General features: G+C 42.9%; 1 protein-coding gene across 3 annotated transcripts in view; it reads right to left on the bottom strand.

The window, feature by feature from the left end:
• Positions 1–954: 954 nt before the first annotated feature.
• Positions 955–26452, bottom strand: part of RMI1 (RecQ mediated genome instability 1) — a 53233-nt gene continuing 27735 nt past the window's right edge. Inside the window, exons 2-4 of one of the 3 annotated variants that reach the window (XM_077474855.1) lie at positions 17389–17512; positions 14607–14710; positions 955–5216 (exon numbers count right to left, since the gene is read on the bottom strand). In XM_077474855.1, the coding sequence (XP_077330981.1) occupies positions 3674–5216; positions 14607–14611 (1548 nt within the window). In that variant the 5' untranslated portion in view covers positions 14612–14710; positions 17389–17512 and the 3' untranslated portion in view covers positions 955–3673. The remainder of the gene's footprint in view (positions 5217–14606; positions 14711–17388; positions 17513–26452) is intronic. The other 2 variants (XM_077474856.1, XM_077474857.1) reach the window with 2 other exon arrangements.

The raw sequence follows: 26452 nt of genomic DNA on the forward strand, positions 1-26452 counted from the left end.
TAATGCATCCTATGCTTCAAACAACGGACATTTAGGAGTAGTTGGGAGTTTTTTTCAATTGCCCCTGAACTCTCTGTTATCTTATCAGTACATGTACACAGGGTCGTTTACAGTCGTTTCTAGGCAGTTGAGTTTAGAGGCATTTTTTGGAACTCAGCTCAGAAGCGCAAAGCGCTTCTAAATGCGGTAACTCACGTTTTGTTTACAGTATTTCTTTTTTTTAACACTTCTAAATGCAATCTCACCAAAACGCCACTAAACATGGCATGTAAACGCAGCAAAACAGACGTTTTAAACATGGGTTACTATTTGTCAAGTTAAATCGTTCAGGAGAGTTTGTAAAAATGTCCCGTGTATATGAAGCCTAACACCTCTAAAACCTGCACCTTTAAAAAGGAAGCAACAAAAGGGTCTATATTTCTGTCCTCTCAAGCTCATTTTAAGGCTGCATTCACAGGAGCGTTTCAAAGTCATGCGTTTTTTACCGCGATTTTGTTCCAGTCACCAATGTAAAAAGCAGAAAAGTGCCTGTAATCTGCCCCAAGGAAGCCCATGTTCTTTTTTGAGCTTAGGGTGTTTTTCAGCCATTTTGCTTTAGGTGACAAAATGCTCAGATGTGAACAGGTGCCATTGAAATTAATGGGATTTTGCTTGTTGGGCATCCTTAGAATTTGCTACAGTTATTGGTTGAACTAGATGGACTTGTGTCTTTCTTTCAACCAGAAAAATATATGCTAAAAGCAGCTGCCACTAATCAATTTTAGGACAACTAATGATCTTCAAAATCAGTACAACATTATCACAACTCCATGCAGTTTACCTTTACTTATGATTTTTTTTTATTTTTTTTTGATGTTCAGATTCAGGTCCATTAAGAGTATAAAGATAGTGGAAATGATATGATTTAGTAAGCGGAGAGCCACGTACAGAGAATGACTGCCAAAAGCAAAGGAATACAGAGGGCATGTATCTTTATTGTGTGTATCTTTAATTTATACTGTATAGAATATACATTTTTATATATAAAAAACAAACAAAAAACAGTACAATATACTATTATCCATCAAAATAGAAAAACGACTAGTGTAGAAAAACCTATGAATTATAGGTAATAAACAGTAGTCTATTATTATACAGTGAACTTTGCACTCATTAATTTGGTCTGGAAGCTACATATTATCATGAGCCAAGGTACATCTGGCACGATAACATATTTAATGAAAACCCTTAGTGCTAGTTCACACCAGATGCAGTTCCGTGCACTTTTTTTCTTCATGAAAAATGCATGCAGTGTTTCCCATGTATTCCTATGGTTCTAGTTCACACCAGTGCAGTCAGTTTCCAATCAGTTTCCGGTGCAGAAAAAAAAGCGCATGCTGCATTTTTTCTGCTTAAAACTCTACGGAAACCTAGCAAATGATATAAAAAACGCACTGGAACTGCGTGTGGTGTGAACTGTAAGCAAAAACTGATCTTGAAGGTATGCGGAGTGCATTTTTGCGGTGTGAACTGGCCCAGTGCATGCACAGTGTATTCTATGAATTCCAATGGCTCTAGTTCACACCAGTGCAGTCAGTTCCGGACAGTTTCCGGTCAGTTTCTGGTGCAGAAACTGACTGGAACAGACTGCATTGGTGTGAACTAAAGCCATTGGAATACATGGAAAACACTGTGCATGCATTTTTAGTGCATAAAAAAAGCGCACAAAACTGCATCTTGTGTGAACCGCCCCTTATTGTTTTACCACTACGTTTTATGCAAAGTGTATTCAGAAATATAGGCAATACTGTTTTGTTGCATACTGCATGGTATAGGTAAAATATTTTTACATTACAGCACCATGCTCAACTAACGAGGACTAACAGATGTATACATGAAAACTTAAGTGTAGTGTGCGAATGTAAAATTTCAACTACTCTACTTTTTAAAGGAAATTGTACTTCAGGAAACATGAAAGCTATGGTGTTTAACAGGTTTCCAAAGCAAACAAAAGAAAAACGTAAGAAACTCCAGCATTCACATCAGTGTAATTTAGAGCTTTCCTATGTGAGAAAGCTTGTTTCAAACCAAATGGCTTTTAAATATTGTGTTTCAGCAATTTAATGCAGATGCCAGAACTTGATCACTTTTATAACAGGTCATTTTATTGATCGGTATCAGGAAAATTGCCTTCCTTAACAAACCTAGTACAATTAAATCCCAAATGTTAGGCGCTAAATCTAAATTTGACAGCCTGGGCATTTGTCCAAAGAAAGAAAAACAACATGATCAACGGTGCAAAATCTTTGGAACAAGCATCTTTTTTTTTACAAATAATTGAATGTTAGGGTGCCCATAGAACTGGTTGACAAAAGCACACAATGCAACAAAATTTGATACACATTTCTGATAAGGCCATGTATGAATTAATATCTTCTGAATGTTGCAAGCACTAATCATACATATTATGGTTGCACTGATACCATTTTTTATCGACAAGAACAAGTACTGATACTTTCGATCAAGTACTTGCCGATACCGAGAACCGATACTTTGCAATGCGATGCGATTTGCTTCCATAAAAAACGAATGAGCGCAAACCGCACTGCAAAGAATCACATGCGATTTGAACAGAATTGCAGTGCGATTCCTGTCCGAATCACATGTGATTTCACCCACCGCTGTGTGTGTGAACCCAGTATAGAGAAGGAAGTGCCATCTAGTGCAGCAATGGGCAGTTTATTAAAAATTCTATAACAAAAGTTCATATGCTATCAAATCCAAATCTACATAGTGGTCCTGTCAATGATAGAAAACCATGGCCACTGGAGAAGTTCTGGGACCCCTGTGGGTATAGGGCGGAAGTGATATATAGGCAGGTCTGCCCCCAAGCTGACATCACTTCCACACTATACCCATAGGGGTCCCCGGAACTTCTCCTCCAGTGGCTGTGGTTTTCTCTCAATGGCAGGATGGGGACACTATGCAGATTTAAATTTGGACTAGATATGTAATTTAATGCGAGTTGTTATAACATATTTATTTAAACTGCCCATTGCTGCACTAGATGGTGCTTTCCTTTCTATACTGGGTCCACACACATACACACACACACACACACACACACACACACACACACACACATGCACACAGCAGCGGTGGGGGAAAATGCATGCAGATTCATACAGAAATTGCAATGAATTCCTGTTCCAATCGCATGCGATTTTTTTGCAGTATGATTTTTTTCCCATTTTGTATGGACGCAAATCGCAACACAAAGTATCAGTTTCAGTATCAAGAACATTTTCACGAGTACTCATGAAAATACTCGGTATCGGAATCCCTAATACACATGGTTTCTCCAACCTGTGAAAATTTTTGCTTACTGATCATTTCCCTTTGTTACGGATGGTACATTCAGGATACCTAAACAGCGTTTCTAATTTAGGCTAAATTCTGGAGAAGGCTCCAGCCATACAATTTAAGCTAATGAAAATACAATCTGGTCATTTAAGGAGATCTTGTAAAAAATTGAAGATTTGACATATGTCCTATCAAGCAGCCCCTGTGCTGCATATTTGTTGGGAGTCTAAATGATATTATACATTCAGACTGTGAAATGTGCGTCTAGCTTTACATACTATACAGATTATTATTAAAAAAAAGGGGGCTACAAATAAAAGGAAAACACACATTATATGTTTACCCGTCTTATTAATAACAATCTAGTTTCATCAGTGACATCCTCTAAAGCCACAACTGTTGGGGGTTTGCATAAAAGTGTCATTATCCCACAGAAGTCAGTAAGTTCTGTTTGACATTTAAGAATTCCAGCCTTAAGTCTGCTCTGCTGTGTAGGATCCTTTTTAAGTTTTTTCATCTCAGGTACTGAAAACCCTATAAGCTTTGTAAGGACATCATTACTGATTTCAACATCCAAGTAACCAGTTCCATCAGATATCTTGGCCTTTACGCTCCATAAGCCACTGCTGCTTGTGAGATTTCCAATAAGAGTCACAATAAAGGCCTTTAGCTTTATCTGTTTGCATGTACCACTTTTGTCATTAAAGAGAACAGACAAATAGGTAAACGGAGGACTATCCAGCTTAACGGATACAGTCTGACTGGTAGATGGCACATTTGGAGTGATAGCTGTAGGAGTACACCCTTCTGAAGAGGCATTCAGATTTCTATTTATAGTCTCTGTGTAATCCATAGACATCTCCTCTAATTCTCTCTGAATTTCTTCCTCCAAAAACAAATCATCGTCCAAATCATTCACTTCCTCAAAATCGTCTCTTACGATAACCTGAGCAGGTTCATTAGAAGTTGGAATATAGGGCTGTCTTGTGCTTGGCATAGGTAATTCCCGGTCCTGCAATGAAACACTTGTGATGTAACTTGAGCTATCACTTCTACTATGATAACCACTTTCGGGAATTGTGTTGTTGTTGAGTGATAATTCATCATTATCATCAAGGCTTGCCAACAAATCTTCATCTGATAATCCTAGTGCTTGCTCTATTACATCCTGTTGCCTTACTGCACTCTGAGCTTGCCCAGACGTCCTCTGTGGCACAGTGTTATCCTCTATTCCAATCAGTCTTGAAAGAACTTTTACTTGTGAATTCTCCTCTGAAAGAGCTTCTACTTCTCCTCCAAGTACTTTCACATTATCCGGTTTAAGCAGCAGGACGCCCAGGCGACAACAAATAGTACCCTGTAGCAATATCTTGGTGCCTGGTGGAAGCCCAACATGAAGAGCTGGTACAGACTGGTACTCCATCCCTTGAACATTTTGTGTTCCATCAGTCAGCTGCAGCATGAGCATTCGGGTTGGTTTTGCTTCCCATGGCTGCTGTGTTACTTGGGTTTTAGCAGTAACCTGCTCATTTCCATCGCCTTGTCCTCTTAAATTTTGAAGCTGTGAATATGCAGGTAGGCTGACATCAACCAAGGAATCTATTTGTACGGCATAAAACCCACTCAGTTCAAATTTTTGAGAATCCAAGATACCAGCAGGTAATACAGGGAAATCCAAATCTCTTAAGTCTGCAAGAAGCCATTGCTCAAAAACTTGTTTATTAATCTCAGCCTGAGAAAATGAAGAACCACCATTTTCCTCCAGAATCCAGTTAATGCAAGCTTCTAACCAGGGATCTGGCACTTTAACATGCCAAGTAGATGACAGCCATGTTTTGACTCTTGAAGCATATGTACTCATTTTTGTTGAAAACCTAGAAAAGGAAAATGAGAGCTAGCATTAAAACTTTAAAAACAGTTATTTAGCAAATTAGTAAAACTACTATATCTTCTTTATTTTTCCCTAATATATTAAAGGGGGTTGTAAAGGTGGGTTTATCTTAGTGCATAAAGCCTTCCGTGTGTAGCAGCCCCCCTAACACTTACCTGAGGCCCCTCTGTGTCCAGCAATGTCCATGAGTGTCTCAGCCATCCGAGATTCTCCTTCTTGATTGACTGAGACACAGCAGCGGCGCCATTGGATACCGCTGCTGTGAAAGTCAGCTAGCCAATCAGGGGAGGGGCCAGGTCAAAGCTTCGTGTCTGAATGGACACCGGGAGCTGTGAGTCGGCTCGGGTGCCCCCATAGCAAGCTGCTTACTGTGGGGGCAGGGAACAGGAGAGGGGGACCAAGATCATAGAAGAGGGACCCAAGAAGATGAGGATCAGGGCTGCTCTGTGCCAATCCACTGCACAGAGGAGGTAAGAACAACATGTTTAATATTTTTATAGGAATAAAAATTAGACTTTACAATCACTTTATTTTAGACATATTTGATTCATTAATCTAGTTTCTTGGCTTTTGGTGGTATTCTATGGAAAAAAAGAGGTATCGTTTGTGGTCATCTCCTGGTATTCTCCATACATTCAAATGAACATAAGCCTAGCTGCTCAGTTATTGGTTGTTTTAACCCTCAAATTTTCCTGTGAAGTTACAATTTATTTAAAGTCAAAACTTTTTTAGTTATGGATAGAGTAGGGAAGGGTTAGAACCCCCGTTACCTAGTACCCTGCTGACAACTGTTACTGGGACTGAAAGCGAGAGAGATTCCCATATTTGGAGATGACACCATTACAAAAACAGAAGGAATATCTTTCGACTGGGACACTTGTTCAAGTGACCACACTAAGAGGGGACATGCCTTAAAGCTGTATTAAACCCAAAAAACAAAAAATGTAATATATTGCAGCTTACCAATTATTAGATGTGGTGGCTGCATTAGTTTTCTTTTTTGGGCTTTTTTTACCCGTTGTTTTTACCTGATGATCTGGTCAGTATGCATGTCCTGTATTACAGTGCCTCCACTCTGGATGAAGGAGCTCAGAGGCACTTTTGGACAGCAGCATTCCTAATCTGGGGGGAGGGAAATGTTAGCTGTACTAGCAAATTTAAATACACTAGCAAACTGAAGCTGAACTCAAGCTAACACTTTATAATCAGTTACACCAAATAGTTTTGCAGTACCTGATCACTGCCACACCAGTTATATCTGCTGTCCTGGTGTTCCAGGGCCTCCGAAAATGTGATAGGTAATTTGAAAAGGAGATATTTAACCACTTCAATACCGGGGGAACTTTCCCGCACTTTGAATTGCGTGGTCATGCAACACTGTACCCAAACTACATTTTTATAATTTCCTTCTCACAAATAGAGCTTTCTTTTGGTGGTATTTGAAAGTTTTTCTTTGTTTCAGTTATAAAATGTGGTTTTCTCCTCCACTGAGGGGCATTGATGAGTTGGTACTGTTGTGTAGAATTGATCGGCACTGATATGCAGCAATGACCTCATCATCCCGGTACCGTTTTTTTTCCAGCGGGCGATTGGCTATCCAGCCATAACAACCGATGCGGCTAAAAGCCGCTCGGCTGTTATGCGGGAGGAGCGGGAGGGGATGTTCCCCCCTCCCGCCGCTGTTACCGGTGCTCCCGCTCGATCGGGAGCACCGATTCCACATCCGCTGCCTCTGACTGCTGGGGAGGAACTGGAACGAAGCCATAATCGGCTTCGTTCCAGTATCCAAATAGTAAACACGGAAGCGACGTCATGACGTCACTTCCCGTTTACTCGGCTGCCAATGGCGCCAGTTTTAAAAATAAATATGTAAACAGTGTTCAAATCACACATGGGAGGTATCACCGCGATCGTCAGAACGAGAGCAATAATTCTAGCACTAGACCTCCTCTGTAACGCTAACCTGGTAACCGTAAAAAAAATTTAAAGCGTCGCCTATGGAGATTTTTAGGTACCGTACTTTGTCGTCATTCCACGAGTGCGTGCAATTATAAAGTGTGACATGTTTGGTATCTATTTACTCGGCGTAACATTATCTTTTACATTATGCAAAAAAATTGGGCTAATTTTACTGTTTCGTTTTTTTTTTTAATTCATGAAAGTGTCCCTTTTCCCAAAAAGTTGCATTTAAAACACCGCTGCTCAAATACCGTGTGACATAAAATATTGCAACAATCGCCGTTTTATTCTCTAGAGTCTCTGTTAAATATATATATATATATAATGTTTGGGGGTTCCAAGTAATTTTCTAGCAAAAAATATGGATTTTAACTTGTAAACACCAAATGCCAAAAATAGGCTTAGTCATGAAAGGGTTAAATACTACCAAAAGAAAACAATTTGTCTCAAAAAAAGATAACAATTTTATTTGGGTACAGTGTTGCATGCGGGAGTAATTGTCATTCAAAGTGGGTCAGTGCTAAAAGTTGAAAATTGGCCTGGACTGCAAGGAGGTGAAAGTGTGCAGACTTGAGGTAGTTCATTCCTGCACTTTAAGAGTTTTTTTTTTCATAGCCCAAGCCACCCACCAGCGTTAATTTACCAAGCATTGCCTTCAACATAGTAAAAGTGTTAAAGGAGAAGTAGAGTCAAAGCTCTTTCGGTCCTACTTCTTATGTGGGGCACCAGAGTGCACTTGGTTCTGCACTCCAGTTACTCAGATTCAGCCAACAGCGGGCTAAAGTCCGCTGCCAGCTGACTTCACTCAGCCAGTCCAGGCTTTGGAGGGATTACGACTAATGTTGTAATCTTGATCATTGTTCAACATAGAGACTAGACTACTTTTGCTGTTGCAGGGTCTTCTACTTCTTGCCAAAGGCAAAGGCACTGCAACACTAAGGTAATGTCCAACAAAGTCTAACCAAGAAAGCAATCCAAACTGACTCAAGGCAGGGACCCACAATGAATCCCCAGGTACAGACACATCCTGGTAGGTGGGGCCCAAGTGGGGAGAAGAGGCCACTTTGATCAGACTAATGGATCCAGCCAGGGACTAACTGGTCCAGTGAGACAATATGGAAGTCTTGCTCAGAGCCCAGGCTCACAAAAATAGAAAAAGGTTATGAGATGCAGAGGCTATCCTGTTAGAGGATTCCACCAATGCCCTACACACCCCTGAAGACTCTGACTGCCGACAAAGGATTCAGTGGCACACAGGTTGTTGACCTTTTTTAACGAGGGTTGTAATAAATAATCTTGCCAGCCGGAGACAGGTAGCTACTATCTATACACACCTGCAAGACATTACCCATCTGAATCCGGCAGCTGTTAGGCCCTTTAGAAGGGTGCTGTCCGCAAGGGTCCAAAAAGCTGACTCTTGTCAAAGTAGGTCATCTGCGCACCCCACAATGGGGGTGTCGGGAGAGGGCACTAGGGTGAACACAAAGGCTGATTGTTCCAAGTAGTAGTAGTACATCCGAAGGATTCTGAGGGGTCAGGTCCCTGTTTAGGTAAGGGACAGCCAAAATTGGTCCTGGGAGACACAAAAGGTTAGAAGTCCTTCTGAACAGGGGAGGGATGAGCTTATCAATTGGGGGGTGATGCGGGAAGCTTCAAGGTATTTTCAGTCTGTATACAGGAAGAAACAAAATAGCAAATGTAGTAGAAAGGGTTTTGCGACTGTAATTCCGCGTACACATGTATCAGACTATCCGACGGGCTTAGTCTGGCGGACAAACCGCCGGACTTTCCGAACAAGCTACCTGCCCACACACGGTACATTTTGAGTGCGGCTCCAGGTAGCCAGGACCAGCGAAGGAGGCGTTGCTAGCCCCGGCACCTGGTATGGACTTAAAGGGAAATCCCTACGCAGAAAAAACGGCATGTGGGTTCCCCTCTAGGTCCATATCAGACCCTTATCCGAGCACGCTACCCGGCCGGCCAGGAAAGGGGGTGGGGATGCCGGACTTTTGGGTAAAAAAAGTCTGCCGGAGCCCACACGCGGGCGGATTTTCCGGTGGACTCAAGTCCACCAGACTTTTCCACCGGATTGTTTGATCGTGTGTACGCCGTTGATGTTGATGTCAACCCTATAGCAATATGGGTCCCAGGTTTCAGATTATAGGCAATGGTTTCTTATGGAGATACCTGGTAAATGCCCCCAGAACCACCAACGCTGTTTTCTGTGTGTCTTAGTGAAGACAAGTTTTATCTGTGCAGTGGCAATGCAATTAGTTCCAATGTAAGGCAAGGCCTCATGTATTCTTCATGATACACACAAAGCAGTAGCTAGGTGGACAGAAATGGCTAAATCACTGTAGGCAGGCAGTGGAAACAGACTGGAGATCCATGTGGTGCTTCAGGAGAAGGAACAGTAGCAAAATAGTGTTTCTACAAGGCTGAATTTCCAAATGGCAGCAATCCTCTGATTGGCTGAGGTGGAGATGCGGGCTGATGACGTCACACTCTCTCCAACTAGGACAATCAGAGCAAGCTTTGTATTCATTCACAGAATACAAAGCAATCCAAGAATGGCTGAGCACAGCTCAGACTGACTTATTTTGTACCAGGCATGAGAAGTCTCTGTCTCACAGTTGGAACCCAGCACTGTGAAATGTAAGTAGCTAAAGCTACATAACAGTTCATACAGTGCTTAGGGCCAGTGCAGCGCTTAGTGAAGGCAATAGTTTGTTTGGATCAGCTTAGTCCAAACAAACTATTTGAAGTGACAGGAATCATGGATATCAGCTTTAAAATGTTTCTGTTTGACAGTGTTCTAAGCTCCTATATCTGACAATATAATCTGAATGTTTTTACGTTTTTTGTGTTCCTCAATGGACAAGCAAAAAAAATACGACCAAAAGAAATCTCTATTTGTGAGGGGAATAAAAAGAACAACTTTATTTGGGTACAATGTCGCGCGTCCACACAACTGTCAGTTAAAGCAGCGTGGTATCGCAAAAAATGGCCTGGTCATGAAGGGGGGGGGGGGGTAAACCTTCCGGAGCTGAAGTGGTTAAGGACACAAGGCTTTTTGTCAAGCTTATTACTTTAGCATTCAAAATAGGTGCTCACACATACTTATTTTATTCATGCTATTTTCACCTTAAAAATATATATGCAATATAATTTGTTTTTCAGTTTTCTAAAAAAAAAATGCATACCTTTCAGTATTTCAAATATGAACCTCAAGGGTAAAATGTAATGCTCCCATCAAACCTGTCTTACAACTTTGCTCAAAGTTAACACCTTTGCACTTAAAGCGGTTGTATATTGTTTTTTTTAACTTTTACCTACAGGTAAGCCTATAATAAGGCTTACCTGTAGGTTAAAAAAATATCTCCTACACCTGTATGGTTTAGGAGATATTCCCCTTGCACACGGGATTTTCGGCTGAAAGCCCGGCAGACGCCGCACTTTGCCGGAAAGAAATCTCCCACGCACATGCGCGGGAGTGACGTTATCGTGGCTCCGGCCACTCACAGAGCCGGAGCCGCGATACCCGGAAGACACGCCGAGGAAACATGTCAGCTCCCTCAGCGTGGATCGTCGGAGATATCAGGGCCTCGTTCTAAGATAAGTATTTCATAATAAGCTAGTATGCGGTGCATAATAGCTCATTATGCCTTTTTCCTTGCAGGTCAGAAAAAAAAATTTCAGTGGGTTTACTCCCGCTTTAACAAGTGCTCATACAAAAGAACAATGTCATTTTAATATTGAAGGCGATTCACAGTAGCAGAGCTAATTTAAAAAGACAAATTTAAATGGGCAATATCAAAAATTCCCCAAAGTTTTTTGATAATAGTTTTGGACTTTACTGGCATGGAAGGGAACACACTATGATTCATAAAAACATACACCTTTTTTTTAGTACAATAATGCAGTAAAATCACCTAAAGACCATAGTAAGTCAGTAAGAACAATTTGTACTTGTTACAATATATTCAAACAAGCGGCTGGTTGCCTTTTAAAAAAATCTGTCATGTGGAAACAAGTCCTCTTGTGTCAACACATTTCCCATTTCTCCTTCAGGATATGGGAAAGATAGCAGTGGTAACTGAACAAGTAGAAAAAAGATCCTTACAATTTACAACCAACATGATTATATTATTGAACTACAATAAATTGAACTACAATAAACGTATTCATTTCGCACCTTAAAGGGGTTGTTTTTTTTTTAAAATAACATATCATACTTACTTCTACTGTGCAGTTAGTTTTGCAGTGTGGCCCCGATCATCATCTTCTGGGGTCCCCCAATGGCACTCACGGCTCCTCCCCGCATCGGTAAATCCCCTAGTCCAGCATTTGCGTCCATAGACACAGAATGCCGGACTCTGCCCCGGGTCATTGGATTTGATTGACAGCAGTGGGAGCCAATGGCTGCACTGCTATCAATCTATCCTATCAAGAGCCAAGACAATGGGCAGAGAGGTAGAGGATGCCTCGAGCACACAGGTGAGTAAAACAGGGGGCTGGTCAGTGACCGAATGTTTTTTCACCTTAACCGGTTCCTGACTGGCTCATGCAGATTTACTGTGGCAAAATCCTGTATATATACAGGTTTTTCTTTAAGAGGCGCCAGAGGGAGCGCGCTCGCTGCACGGCGGGGGACCCAATAACAATGGCCAGCACGGGGATTTGTGTGTGTAAACAACCCCTTTAAGTGCCTGTGCATGGTAAACATGTAGGATACCAAGGAGGGCCAAGGGAGTTGGCAGGCCATAGAATCGCCATATAAATAATAACATTGTACTCAAATAAGGCATGACCACATTTCAGACGACGTCTATGAGGACGAAACGCGTCGGGACTCCACTGCAGCTAAAAAAAAATTGAAAAAGCGCTTGATCCATTGTACAAATGTGAGTTTGTTACTATATTTTTTATTAAAAAATTATTTTTTAAATGGAATTACACTATATGGCCCCATTTTCTTATTGCATGTATCCAACAATCTGAGCTGGATCATATAGAGGGAGATAATCTATTGTTCTGTATATGAGTGGAATGATCGTTTTTGAAGTTTTCCTGGGGAGCCTAACCTTGTGAATGTGAATCGATCTAAACTACACAAGCCTGTTTGATCCTCCGAATGTATATTCGTTTGGGTCAAATACATCTGGTAAGCTCGTATTGCAAACGGTGGTGGAATTGTCACGTGGTGTCTGCATGATTTTTATATTCAAGGATGGTGGAATGAGAATACGACCTTACACGTGGAATTTGATTGTCTTACACTAAGAGACTGTGTTGATTTCTACTTGGATCATTGAACATTCCCATTTTTTGTTCACTAATTAACACAATTATATATACAAATATTTTTATTTGTCATCATTTCAAATGATTGGTTTACATAACATAATCCTGGTGTATATCTAGTTTTATGTTTTTATCACAAAGAACACCGTTGAATTTTTGATAGGTGGCACATGAGCTATGTCACTTAGTTTTGTTTTATTTTTTAGCGCTACACTTTTGTATTGAATGTTTAGGTTTTTCACAATGAGCACATTTCAGACCACTAAATCAACTTTAATTTCCAATATGTAAAGATGGATGGATAATCAAACCCACAGACAGACCACCATACCAACAACAAGGGGGCCACAAAAGCCCCATACACACTATCAGATTATCTGCTGAGTTTTTCCTTTAGATTTACCAAAACCATGTAGTAGAAGGGCCTGCCTGATTGCATACACATTGAAACTCCTAAGGTTTGTCCTCATATTATATGGTTTTGGTAAATCTGAAGGAAAAACTCAGCAGACAATCTGATAGTGTGTATGGGGCTAAAGTCTACTCTACAAGGTGCATAAATCTAAAGCAATGGATCCTGTTCTCTTAAAGCATGTTAAACAGCACAGTGCTTGTGCTGTGTCATTTGGCCCCCTGTATCACCGGAAATACCCGGCTGATCCTGCCAGTTTCTACCCTCCCTTCTGTACACTGACCACAGTATATCAGCTGCTGAGCCCTGACACAGTGCTCAATGTACGTGCCTCCGTCATACTCTGCTATCTACAGCTCTCCCTGTGTTTCCCTCTGTCCTCCTCCCCCCACGCCTACCTGCCTGTCAGCTCTCATTAGCGCCACTCTGCTCCTATCCCAACTGCTTCAAAACGATCTCATCTTTATATCATCCCCTCTGTCACATAAAAAGCTGTGTCCTAGTGCCTGTGCTTTATATATATAAAAAAAAAAAAAAAGCAGATTTCTACCAGTTTTAACACGGGGAGAGCTGAGGGCCTGCATTCATGTGATCGCTGGAAGACACTGGCTGTTAAAACAGGTAGAAATCTGCTTTTTTTTTTTTTTTAATAAAGCACAGGCACTAGGACACAGCTTTTTATGTGAATGGTATAATAATCAGTTAGTGGCTTAACCACTTCAGCCCCGGAAGAGATGGCTGCTCAATGACCAGGCCTTTTTTTTGCAATACGGCACTGCATCGCTTTAACGTCCTTTTTTTACCCCCACAAATACAGCTTTCTTTTGGTGGTATTTGATCATCTCTACAGTTATTTTTTGCGTTATAAACAAAAAAAGACAGAAAATTAAAAAAAAAAAACACATTTTGTACCTTTTGCTATAATAAATATCGCCTTTTTTTCTTTTAAAAGCTATTTTTTCCTCAGTTTGGGCCAATATGTATTCTTCTACATATTTCTGATAATAAAAATTGTAATAAGCGTATATTGATTGTTTTGCGCAAAAGTTATAGCGTCTACAAAATAGGGGATAGATTTATAGCATTTTTATTATTTTTATTTTTTTACTAGTAAAGGCGGTGATGTGCGATTTTTATCAGGACTGAGACATTATGGCGGACAGATCGGACACTTGACACATTTTTGGGTCCATTGGCATTATAACAGCGATCAGTGCTATAAAAAAGCACAGATTACTATGTAAATATCACTGGCAGGGAATGGGTTAACTGTGTTAACTAGGGAGTGATTCCAATTGTGGGGGTATGGGACTGCCTGGGTGAGAAAACCGATCGTTGTTCATACTTTGTATGAACAGATTGCTCTCCTCACCCCTGGCGGCATGGAGATCTGTCTGTTTACATTCACAAATCTCCATTCTGTCTCTGTGTGGAGCGATGACGGGTGCCCAGCAGTCATTGAGAGGCATGCGTATTGGCTCCGGCATCCCAGGCACGTGCACCCCCTAGTGGTAAAAGGCGAACCGACAGTTACGTTGCTTCGCCCAGGGGAGACAACCTGCCGCAGTACAACTGCGGCAGCTGGTCGGGAAGGGGTTAAGTGGTTAAGCCACTCAAACCTGTGTACACCATCAGCACTGCCTCCTATTGTAGTATTATCCTCTGTGTGTGATTTATAAAAATAAATGCTGCAAATACCTCATTCCACTGCCGAGCTTGCGATCACATGACTGGCCAGCTTTCTCATTTCTTCCTCTGACAGATGCAGCGGGCGGGGCCAAGATTCCTCTGCTGATATCAGTCTGGAGGGGAGTAGGAGAGAGCTGACTGGTCATGTGATTGCAATTTCAGCTCTTAAATGAGTTATTTACAGCATTTATATTCTTAAATCATTCACGGGGTGACACTGCAATATGAGGCAGTGCTGATGGTGTACATAGGTTAGTGTTATGGGAGCAGCGGGGGGGGGGGGGGGGCGGCTCACATACAGACAGAGGGGAGGAGGACACAGGAGCAGAGAGGAGAGCAGATAGCAGGCTGCTGATGACAGAGGCACGTAAATTGACCACGGTGTCCGGTCTCAATAGCCATGATACACCATGGTCAGTTTACAGAGGGGTGGGGAGAAACTGGCAGGATCAGCCAGGTTTTTTAGGTGTTACAGGGGGGCAAATGACACAGGACAAGCACTGTGTCATATAACATGCTTTACCTGGTTCCAGACCCAGTTATACTGCGGCAGGTTGGCTCTCCTGGGTGAGGCGTTGTAGCTGTACATTGAATGCGTGGCCGCCTAGGGAACACGCACCCGCAGCGATCGGATTTGCTTCAGAACCTATCAGTCTCAAGGGCCATGCCAAGGGTTTCTGGCCTGGACCTGGTGATCGGTTCTGGTGAATGGGACCTATTACGGTTTCCAAATTTAAGACTTTCCGGGGCCTATCCCTCCTTATGGGCAGAACGTCATATTGGTCCACTGACCCAATTCATCAAATACCCGTGTTCTCTGCTTGCATGACCAGACATGATATGAGCAGATCCTTCGATTTATGCACTTCAACGTCAATGAACTCTGTCGTCCCTGGGGTAACCCTGGATTTGATCGGCTCTACAAAATTTGGCCCCTCGTAAACCACTTCAACCAACAGTTTGCAGCCTTGTTTACTCAAAGTTGTCTGTTGATGAGTCCCTGATTACATTTTCTGGCTGCTTGTCTATCAAACAGTATCTTCCCAGCAAGCATGCCCGATATGGGGTCAAGATGTATAAGCTCTGTGACAGGGCAACAGGCTATATATATAGTTTTAGGATTTAAAAGGGAAGAGATAGTCACGTGGAGCCGGAAAACTGCCCAGACTACATAACTGGTACAATAGCTGGTACAATACGTAAATCAGCGACTCCGGCGCTGTAGGAGGGGATTTCACCACCACAGTTAAAAAAAAAAAAAAAAAAGAGAGAGAAAAAAAGAGCATATATGCCACCCATCAATCTTTTTTTTTCATTCAGCCCACGGGCTGCATGAAAAAAACATTACAATAGATGCCCAACAAGGACCAGCAACGTACTGCTATGTTGCTGGACTTTGAGTGGTTATACTAGAATGATGCCTGCAGGTTCAGGTATCATCTTAGTACCATTCTTTACAGCCAGAGATCGGCTTCCATGTAAAAGCAATCCTAGCAGCTAATTAGCCTCTAGACTGCTTTTACAAGCAGTGGGAGGGAATGTCCCTCTCCCGCCGTCTTCTATGGTTTTCTCTGGCTCTCCTGTCCCACCAGGGAAGTCGAGAATGCAGCCGGTGGTTCCGCTAGCTGACCATAGAGCTGACCAGAGACCAGAACGGCTCCAATCATCTCTATGGCCTAAGAAACTGTAAGCTACGAGCATTTCATGACTTAGGTTTCGCTGGATATAAACAGCGCCATTGGGAAATTGGGAAAGCATTTTATCACACTGATCTTGGTGTGGTCAGATGATTTGAGGGCATAGGAGAAATCTAGGGCCTAATAGACCTATTTTTTTTTCTTTCTAAAAAATAAATAAAATAAAAAAAAAGAGTACCTGTCACTACCTATTGCTATAATAGGGGATATTTACATTCCCTGAGATAAAAATAAAAATTATAAAAAAAATAAAAAAAAGAACAGTTTAAAAATAAAATTAAAAAGCAAAATAAATAATTAAAAAAATAAATAAAAAGCACCCCTGTCACCCTGTGCTCTCACGCAAAGGCGAACACAAGAGTCGGTCTCGTGTCATATGTAAACAGCAATTTCACCATGCATGCGGGGTATCACCGCGAACGTCAGATCGAGGGCAAAATTTTAGCAGTAGACCACCTCTGCAAATCTAAATTGGAATCACCTCCAGCATCACAAGCTGCTCAGACAAGTAAAATCATGTTAGGGTGGGCTTCCCCTTTAACCTTGAATAATGGTCCTAGAATTATCCTTATCACTCTGACATGGGCAAAGCAAATCCAGAAGTGACGTTATACATGTGGCATCCGGGATCTTACTAGGTAGAGGATATTCAGTAAACAGATGTTAACTGGTCTTTACACAACGACACCAATCTTGTGAGTCCTAGGCCCGCAAGTTGGACAGCGGGGCACAGGATGCATGGCAAAAAAGCCATGTTTCCAAGGGGGGTCAATGAAAGCGATTGGGCAGTTGTAGAGCCTGCTGCCACCAAAGTATGCCATACATAATGGGTGCTCAACATATGGCCCTTGGGCAGTTGCAGAACTACAATTCCCATGAGGCATTGCAAGGCTGACAGTTACAAGCATGACTCCCAAAGACAGAGGCATGATGGGACATGTATTTCACAACAGCTGGAGGGCCATATGTCAAGCACCCATGCCAAACACTGATGTCGGTAAAGCCAAGCTCTTTTCAAAGCAAGAACACCTATCTTCTATAGCTGATTGCCGAAGCAACAAAAACATTTTTTCCTAAACGTCCTTTTTACTTACGTGAAGCTGCAGAGAGGGGACCAGTACCCAAGATGCTAATGTTCAGCCGAAACAATCCCAGGAGACGGAGATGAGTATTGAAGGCTATATCTTGTTTTATGACAGGACAAGGTGTTTGCAGAACCTATCCAGGAGAAAGGCAAATTGTTTACTATTTAGCGTTAAAAATTGGATTTTTGTACTCACCGTAAAATCCTTTTCTCTGAAGTTCATTGACGGACACAGCTCCTTTAATTCTTGACCTTAGGTTATCACGCCACCTTCAGGAGAGAACTAGGCAGAACATGTAACACATGTGAAAACAGCAAGACTGCACAGCACCGCCCAGGGGGCTGTCCCTCTGGCTACCCCTCACCCTGCTTCCTGCATCTCAGTTCGTCAAAAAAACAGTACAAACCTAAATAGAAGGGGTGGGTGCTGTGTCCGTCAATGAAATTCAGAGAAAAGGATTTTACGGTAAGTACAAAAATGCAATTTTCGGTTTCGTTCATTGAGGGACACAGCTCCTTTAATTCTTGACCTTAGGGACGTCCCCAAGCAGTGTAAAAAAACGAGGGGTGGAAACAGCAAAAAAAGAACTTCACCCACAACAAAAGGAAGACCTCAACAGAGGAGTCGCCATCTTAAATGGCCGCCATCAAAACCTGCGGCCAACTTATGCATCAAATGATGTATTTACAACAAACTTGTAGCTTAAAGAAAGTGTAAATTGCAACCTTACACAGCCGCCTGCAAAACCTTGTGGCCAACGCAAGCATCCAAAGATGCGCTTACATCAACTTTGTAGAATTTAGTGAAAGTGTGAACGGATGACCAAGTCACCGCCTTACACACCTGAGAGGCAGACGCTTGATGTCGGAAAGCCCAGGAGGTTCCAATTGCTCTGGTGGAATGAGCAGTGACAGGAAAAGGGGGCACCCGCCCCTTTAAGGCACAGGCCTGAACCATGATATGTCTGATCCAAGGAGAAATGGTGGACGAGACCGCTAGACCGCTGTCGGCATGGTCCTTGAAGGCTGGAGTCCCTTCTACCGAAATCGTGGTTACTTTATCTAACCTGGATACCGGGGGTCAAGGATCGGAGGAGACGTCCATTTTTTCAGGAGGCTCTCCTCAAATGGGTAACACGCCGTCATTCTTCTTGGGACTGAAAAGGCCCGCTTCGGACTTTCCCATTCGTTGTAGATGAACTTATCAAAAGAAGTCAAATACGGAAACAGCAACAAAGGTTTCCAGGACCGCCAACAAAGCGTGCATAGGCACCGCATTTTTTGCAGGTGAGCCGGTTGCAATAGCAGGGATGTCTGGGGAAGAAGTGCCAGTTTCTGACGCCATGCTGAACCTCACACGCCTGCCACAACTTAAGTATTTAAGGCAAGGTACACAAATCCCACCCTCCTAGTTGCTCACAAACTGAGGGGCCCCTCCGCAGGTCTCACCACCCTGACCAAGTGCTGCACTGTGCTGGCGCTGACCGCTCTGCCCTGTTTCAGTCACAAAGTGATCAGAGTGAAAACCGCGCTGTTCTGAGATACACAGACCCAGCACTAGAGGTAAAAACGCACTGAGGCTACAAGTAAATGGCCTCCGGCCATCTTTAGTACAAAAATCCCCAAGAAAATGGCCACCGAACCTTCTAGAAAATGGCTAACAGCCGATACACTGCATAAGACTACAGTAAAACGGCCGCGATCCCTCCTGAGGTAAATTCACTCAGGCACCTCACAGAGCAGGAAAAAAAAAGTGACAGAAAAGCAAAAACAGACCCTAACAGTCAGTGCAGCCCTGCCAAAGCTTGGAGCCCCCAAGGAGCATCCCCGGCCTAGGTACATACAGCGCACCTCATGCCCAGTCACACAGCGGCTCCAGCAGGGGGAGGAGGAATGAGGGATAGGGAGAGAGGAAAGGGAGAGTGAGATACCCCCTAGTCGACCTCCCAGGGAATGCCTAGCTGCTCTATCCTGCCGAGGCAGGGAGAGCCATACTTGCCCTTCCTGACGGGACACATTCCATCACAGACCCATCACCCTAGCAGTACGGGGTGGCTGCTGGCCACGGCATACTGCGACACGGACAGCAGTAGCCCGGTCACATGTGTGTCCCGGAGCATATAGCTCACCGGCCTCCCTTGGAGCAGAAGGGGTCTGTTCTCGTTCGATGGCTAGGCTGGGGAGACAAGGATCTATATTATCCAGCCTGTCACCCAGCCAGATCACAGGATCAAAAATTGTAAAAAAAAAAAAAAAATGAAAAAAAATCCCAGGACCAATGGTCCCCTCAGGGAGCCAGGTCCTTCTACACTAGGCAGAAAAAACAGCTGCAGGAAGCAGGGTAAGGGGTTATAGCTAGAGGGACCGCCCCCCTTGCTGTTTTTACATGTTCTGCCTAGTGGCGTGATAACCTAAGGTCAAGACTTAAAGGAGCTGTGTCCATTAATGAATGAAAGAGAAATAAGGTTTTTGCCCAGAGTTGAGCTTTAAGCTGGGATGTTAATCATTTTCCACATTCAATGGGGTGACATTTTAATGACATTTCTAAAATGTATCACAATCAATGCAAACAAAACCGCTAAAAAAGTACACACATCATTCTTATAGATTAAACCATCCCCAATATAAAAGCATACATTAACCCATGTGCTTGCAAGAAGCCTAAATTATAAACATAATGGAAGAAACAGTATGCATGTCAATGATTGCCCATGTTCACGTAACATGAGCTGTAATAAAAAACAAAAGGGAAACTGATCACTAATAATGCAAGCAAGTAAATTATGTTATCTTCCCGTAACATTTGTTTACCCTCAGGAATGGCATTACAACAGACCTGTAACATGAATGGGAATCTGTGCATTATGTCTGTAGCCAAACTAGGTTTTACTAACACAGTAATTAGTGTGGTAGTCACTGGCTGGACAAAGTGTTACGCAAAATCTGAACAAAGCTTTGTGAACAAACCAGTATGATGCGCATCTCAAAGATTTGTTTGGAGCTGGCCAGGTAGCATAAAGCTGAAAGGCGATTAACCGACAAAAAAGCAAACAAGGGATGCATGACAAATTACCACAGCCATGTTTACCATTTCAACCTGAATATCCTTGCATCAATTTGCACACAAAATGTAAACGCAGGAAATAAATGAAATTTTTCAGTGACTTAAGAGAAAGATAATGATGCAAACACGTTTACAAAAAAAAAAAAAAAAAGAGACGATACAACTTGTGCAAGGACTTGGAGGCTGATAAGGAGGAGTCAGTTTTCAACCACAAATGTAATTTAAAAAAAAAAAAAAAAAACTACTACAGTATGTTTTTGTTTTTACGCTTTTATTATACAAGTACCATTGTAAAAACTGCAGCAAGGTTCTGTTTTCAAAGCAATTTGAGTGTTTTGTAGTGTTTGGTCAAATGAAAGCCAAAATGTGGTTTGATTCTATAGGTTATTGCATACTAATGCTTTGGTTCCACTGTAAAAGCTGAAGGAAGCCCTCTTGCACACTGTTGTCCAAAAACAAATTTTTAGCTATACAGGCTTCCCTCCCCCCCATTCTAAAAGCCAACCATTGTTTTCAATGTACCTTTATACACAGTAGCGTAAACATGCAATGCATGTAGAGAAGTAAAAAAAATGTATATATATACACGCACAGAAATATTTTATGCACATAAAAATGTAAATTTGAAGAGGTTCAAATTCCAATTTGAGAGCTAGAATTTATTATACTTGTGTACACACACACGCACGCATAAAATAAATGTAAGAAATATTGGCCAGGAATACGGACGTTCAAACATCAGTACCATATGAAAGTACCGCAAAGGAGATAAAAGTTTGATAGATCTGCTAAAAAAAAAAATCCTTTTCATGGGAAGTGTTTTTAGGCCAGGGTCACACTACAAGCGGGAGCTGCCAGAGTGCTTTACCACGCCGGCAGCTGTCCATTATCGGCTGCAGTACGGGCAGTGTGGGAAACGATTCAGCAAATCGCGACTCCCTTTTTTTGTTTAGTACAAACTTTATGTGAAGTGTATAAAATGTACACTTTAGTCATGGCAGTGTGCAGTAGTGCAATGCTCTGTGCAGTGCCATGCGGATTCAGTTTGGTGCGCTGCAATAAAATGCAGCATGTCTAACAATTGTTTCCTGTGTGTCCTTGTGTTGATAGGCATTTTATAATGCAGTAAAATGTCTGTCACTGCATATAGTGTGAGTTATGAGCCTTATGGTGCAGCATTACTGCCAGAAGTTGTGTTTCTAAAAGCGTTAAAGATTCAAACTCAACCAGATTTTTTTCTTTTTAAATGAAAAAAACGGACTCATGTTTGGGCTGCCTTGTTGTAAAAGGTATAGACCAGGCATGTCCAAAGTCCGGCCCGCGGTCCAGTTTTGAACGGCCCGCCTGGTGTGCAGCTGGTAGATCAGGGCTGTCAGATGAGCCCGATCCCCAGCACTGTGAGAAGCTCCGTCGGCTTCAAAAGCGAAAGTAAAGTGCAGGGAAGTATGCTGTGCTCTCTGCTTCCCCCTACAGTGCAGTACTCGACTGAATGAGGAAGCTGGAAAGGTAGAGTACTATACTACAAGCTAGATTCCTTTTAAAAGGGGGGGGGGGGGGGGTGTCTGTGTGTGTCTGTGTGTGTAAGGTGCATGTATGTTTAGGGTCATTAAGAAACTGTGGCAAGACTTAAAAATTGCTGTTCATAAACTTTCCAATCTGCCAGAACTTGAACTATTTTGCAAATAAGAATGGGCAAAAATGTCACTCACTAGATGTGCAAAGCTGGTAGAGACATATCCAAAAAGACTTGCAGCTGTAATTACAGTGAAAGGTGGTTCTACAACCCCTGACATGTTCAAAGCTTGGGATATTTTTTTATAATCTAACCCTTCTTCAAACTTCTCCACAACTTTAGGAGAAAATTTACTGACCTGCCTGATATGTTCCTTGGCCTTCATGATGCTGTTCTCTAACAAACTTCTGAGGGCTTCACAAAACAGCTGAATTTATACTGAGATTCAATTACACACAGGTGGACTCTACTAATTGACTTCTGAAGGCAATTGGTTCCACTAGATTTTAGTTAGGGGTATCAGAGTAAAAGGGGCTGAATACAAATGCACTCCACACTTTTCAGATATTTATTTGTTAAAAATGTTGAAAACCAATTATCAATTTCCTTCCACTTCACAATTATGTGGCACTTTGTGTTGGTCTATCACATAAAATCCCAATAAAATACATTTACGTTTTTGGTTGTAACATGACAAAATGTGGAAAATTTCAAGGATTAAGAACACTTTTTCAAGGCACTGTATTTCAATGATTTGATGATGATTAATGATTAAACTTTAGCCCCGACCCAAAATAAGCACACATATGTTTGGCTAATCACTAACTACTACTACTACTAATTAGGGATGCAATGGATCGTCACCGATCCGTGATCTGAACGGGTCACCCTGTTCGGATCGGCACACCCCACGATCCAAGGAGCGCTCCGCTGCCTCGGCTTTGGCCTAGCTCCGGAGTGGCGGCCATCTTTGTACACCCGTACAGCCGTTTATAATGTGATCGCTCCGTCAGATGACATGTCATGACGCCGGTTCCTCTCTCCCCTCTGTACTGATCTGTACAGTGGAGGGGAGAGATCGGATGGCAGAAGCACTGTGGGATGTATCTGTAGTGCCCACAGCGCGCCTCTGTGACAATTGCAGTCACAGCCATCCCTCCATACTCTGCCAATATCCTAGCAATACTCTGCCATACCCTGCCAATACCCAGCCATACTCTGCAATACTCGGCGATACCCAGCCATACTCTGCAATACTTTGTCATACCCAGCCATACTCTGCGATACCCAGCCATAACCAGCCATGCTCAGCCATACCCAACCAATATTACAGTGGGGAAGATGACGTGGATATTACAGTGGGGGAGATGACGTGGATATTACAGTGGGGGAGATGACGTGGATATTACAGTGGGGGAGATGACGTGGATATTACAGTGGGGGAGATGATGTGGATATTACAGTGGGGGAGATGAGGTGGATATTACAGTGGGGGAGATGACGTGGATATTACATTGGGGGGGACGACATGGATATTACAGTGGGGGGGACGACATGGATATTACAGTGGGGGAGATGCATATTACAGTGGGGGAGATGCATATTACAGTGGGGGAGATGCATATTACAGTGGGGACTATATGATGGTGGAATTTTCACAGGTTTTTGTAAATTCAATTATTATTTGCTGATCCAAGTGACTCTGACCCAAGGAGCGATCCGATCCATGAGTTTTTTGATCCGTTGCACCCCTACTATTAATCATTTTTTAACCACTTGCCGACGGTGTTTTGCCAGAAAACTATCCACCCATCGGATAGTGTCTGCCCCGTACTGCGCATGCGCAGTGCTTGTGCAGTAAAGAGGATAAGGAGACTCCAAAAGTCTCAGAAGATGAACGGCGCCTGCGCACTGAGTCCAGATTCAAGCCCCCCCATCCAAGTGGACATGTGGTAGCACTAAGTAAGAGGGCCCCTCGCGGGCTCACTTCGCTCGTCACGCTTCAGGCACAGCCTTGCTTCGTTGGGCAATATTTTATTCTGACTCTATCTCCACTTGGATGGTGGGGGTTGAACCTGAACTTAGTGCGCAGGTGCCATTCATCTTCGGAGACTTTTGGCATCTCGGGCCCTTAAAGAGCCATAGCAGGTGCCCACGCGCTGCATGGTAGTGGATCCGATGCGAATGGCCGGGATGTGTGATCGCCGCGGGCCACCCGCGGTCATGGGCGCGAGAGCCAGAAAGGGGATTTGTGTTCTGACAGGAAAGAAGAAAACACATCTGCTGCTTGTAGTAATCACGAACAGAGATAATGTCTCCTCTCCCAGTCAGTCCCAATCTCCCACAGTAAGAAACACTCAAACACATTTAACCCCTTGATCGCCGCGTTAACCCCCTCCCTGCCAGTGACATTTACACAGTAATCAGTGCATTTTATAGCACTGATCCCTGTATAAATGTCAATGGTCCCAAAAACGTGTCAACAGTGTCCGATCTGTCCACAGCAATGTTGCAGTACCGCTAAAAATCACAGATTACCGCCATTACTAGTAAAAAACTAAAAAAAAAATGTATAGAATATATATGTGCCATAAATCTTTTCCATAGTTTGTAGATGTTATAACTTTTGCGCAAACCAAAAATATGTAGAAGAATACATATTGGCCTAAACTGAAGAAATTTGTTTTTTAAAAACATTTTTTGGGCATATTTATATTTATATATATATATATATATATATATATATTTTAGAGAGAGAGAGACAGACTGTAAATTGGGGTGAAACATAGGACCTTGAGACAGTAGATTGGGGCGACGTGGAAGCGTCCATGGCCCGTCTATTGTCAGTCTCACAATCTCCAGGAACCAGGGCCTTCTGGGCTAGGCTAGTGCCACCAGAATAACTAGAACTCCCTCTCTCCGAATTCTGCACAACAAATGTGGAAGGAGAGGGATCGGAGGGAAAGCATAAACCAGGGAGTACTGCCTCCATGGAACTACCAGAGCATCTGCTCCGATTGCTAGAGGATCTCTTGTTCAGGACACAAACTGCTGTAGCTTGTTGAACCTGGCTGCCAATAGGTCAACTTCTGGCCATCCTCAACATTGGCAAATTTCCTGGAACACCCCTGTGGGTAGGGACCATTCCCCCAAGCAGATCTGCTGGCAGCTGAGATAAGCTGCCTTATAGTTCTCTACTCCCAGGATATGGAATTCAGATAGAATCGGCACATGTCCCTCTGCCCAGGCTGGTATGTGGTTCATCTCCTTCAGACCTGAGCAACTCCTGGTACCGCCTTGGTGGTTGATATAGGCCACTGCAGTGGCATTGTCGGATTAAAAACCCTGATAGGCCAGTCCTGAAGCTCCGCTGTCCAGGACTGTAGGGCTAGATGTACTGCCCATAATTCCAGGACATTGATGGGCAGGATCTGTTCTGTCCTTGACCATTTCCCCTGAGCTGTGGGCCTTTCTAGGGTCGCTCCCAAGACTGAGAGACCAGAATCTAGTCAGTACTCTCCAAGTTACAGGGAGGAATGATCTTTCCTTTCACAGGTTCTGATCTTGCAACCACCAGTTTAGGCTTAAGTGTGCCCAAGGAAAAAAACAACATTGGATAATCCAGGGCTTGTACTCTCCTGTTCCAAGCCAACAAGATGTCTTGTTGTAGAGGCCTGGAATGGAACTGGGCATAGGGCACCGCCTCGAAGGAGAATACCACCCTCCCTAGAAGACTCACACAGAGCCAAATGGAGGGTTGTCTGGTGCGCCTTATCTGATGCACCTGATTCTTCAGGACACAGATCCTTGTGGGTGGCAAGAATACCCTTGCTTGGACTGTATTTAGGCCCAGACCTAAATACTTTAGACTTTGAGCTGGTCTCAAGATTGACTTTTTGATATTTATGATACAGCCCAAGCTTTCCAAATACCGCATTGTGCATGTTAAGCTCTGTTCTAGAGCCTGTAGTGAGTGATCTCTGAGCAGGAGGTTGTCCACATACCCGAGTACCAGGATCCCTTGAGCCCTTAAAAGACCTAGTATAGGTCCTAAGACCTTTGTAAATACTCAGGGAGCTGTAGCAAGCCCAAAGGGTAGAACCACAAACTGAAAATGACATTCCTCTACTGCATATCGCAAGAACCTCTGATGAGTCTGAAAGATAAGTGTAAATATGCATCCTTTATATCAATGAAGGCTAGAAAGTCTCCCATCTGGAGTGAGGCTACTACTGAGCGGACAGACTCCATCCAAAAGGAAATAGGTTCAAGTAAAACCCTGTGCCCCTTTTGGGCACCGGAACCTCTACAATGACTCCCTGATGCACTAAATCAGGGATATGCAAATAGCGATCCTCCAGATGTTGCAGAACTACAAGTCCCATGAGGCATAGCAAGACTGACAGCCGCAAGCATGACACCCAGAGGCAGAGGCATGATGGGACTTGTAGTTTCTCAACAGCTGAAGGTCCGCTAATTGCATATTCCTGCACTAAA

This window comes from Lithobates pipiens, unplaced genomic scaffold, assembly GCF_037356315.1.
Source record: "Lithobates pipiens isolate NorthernLeopardFrog02 unplaced genomic scaffold, aLitPip1_a1.2 Scaffold_13, whole genome shotgun sequence".
Lineage (NCBI taxonomy): Eukaryota > Metazoa > Chordata > Amphibia > Anura > Ranidae > Lithobates > Lithobates pipiens.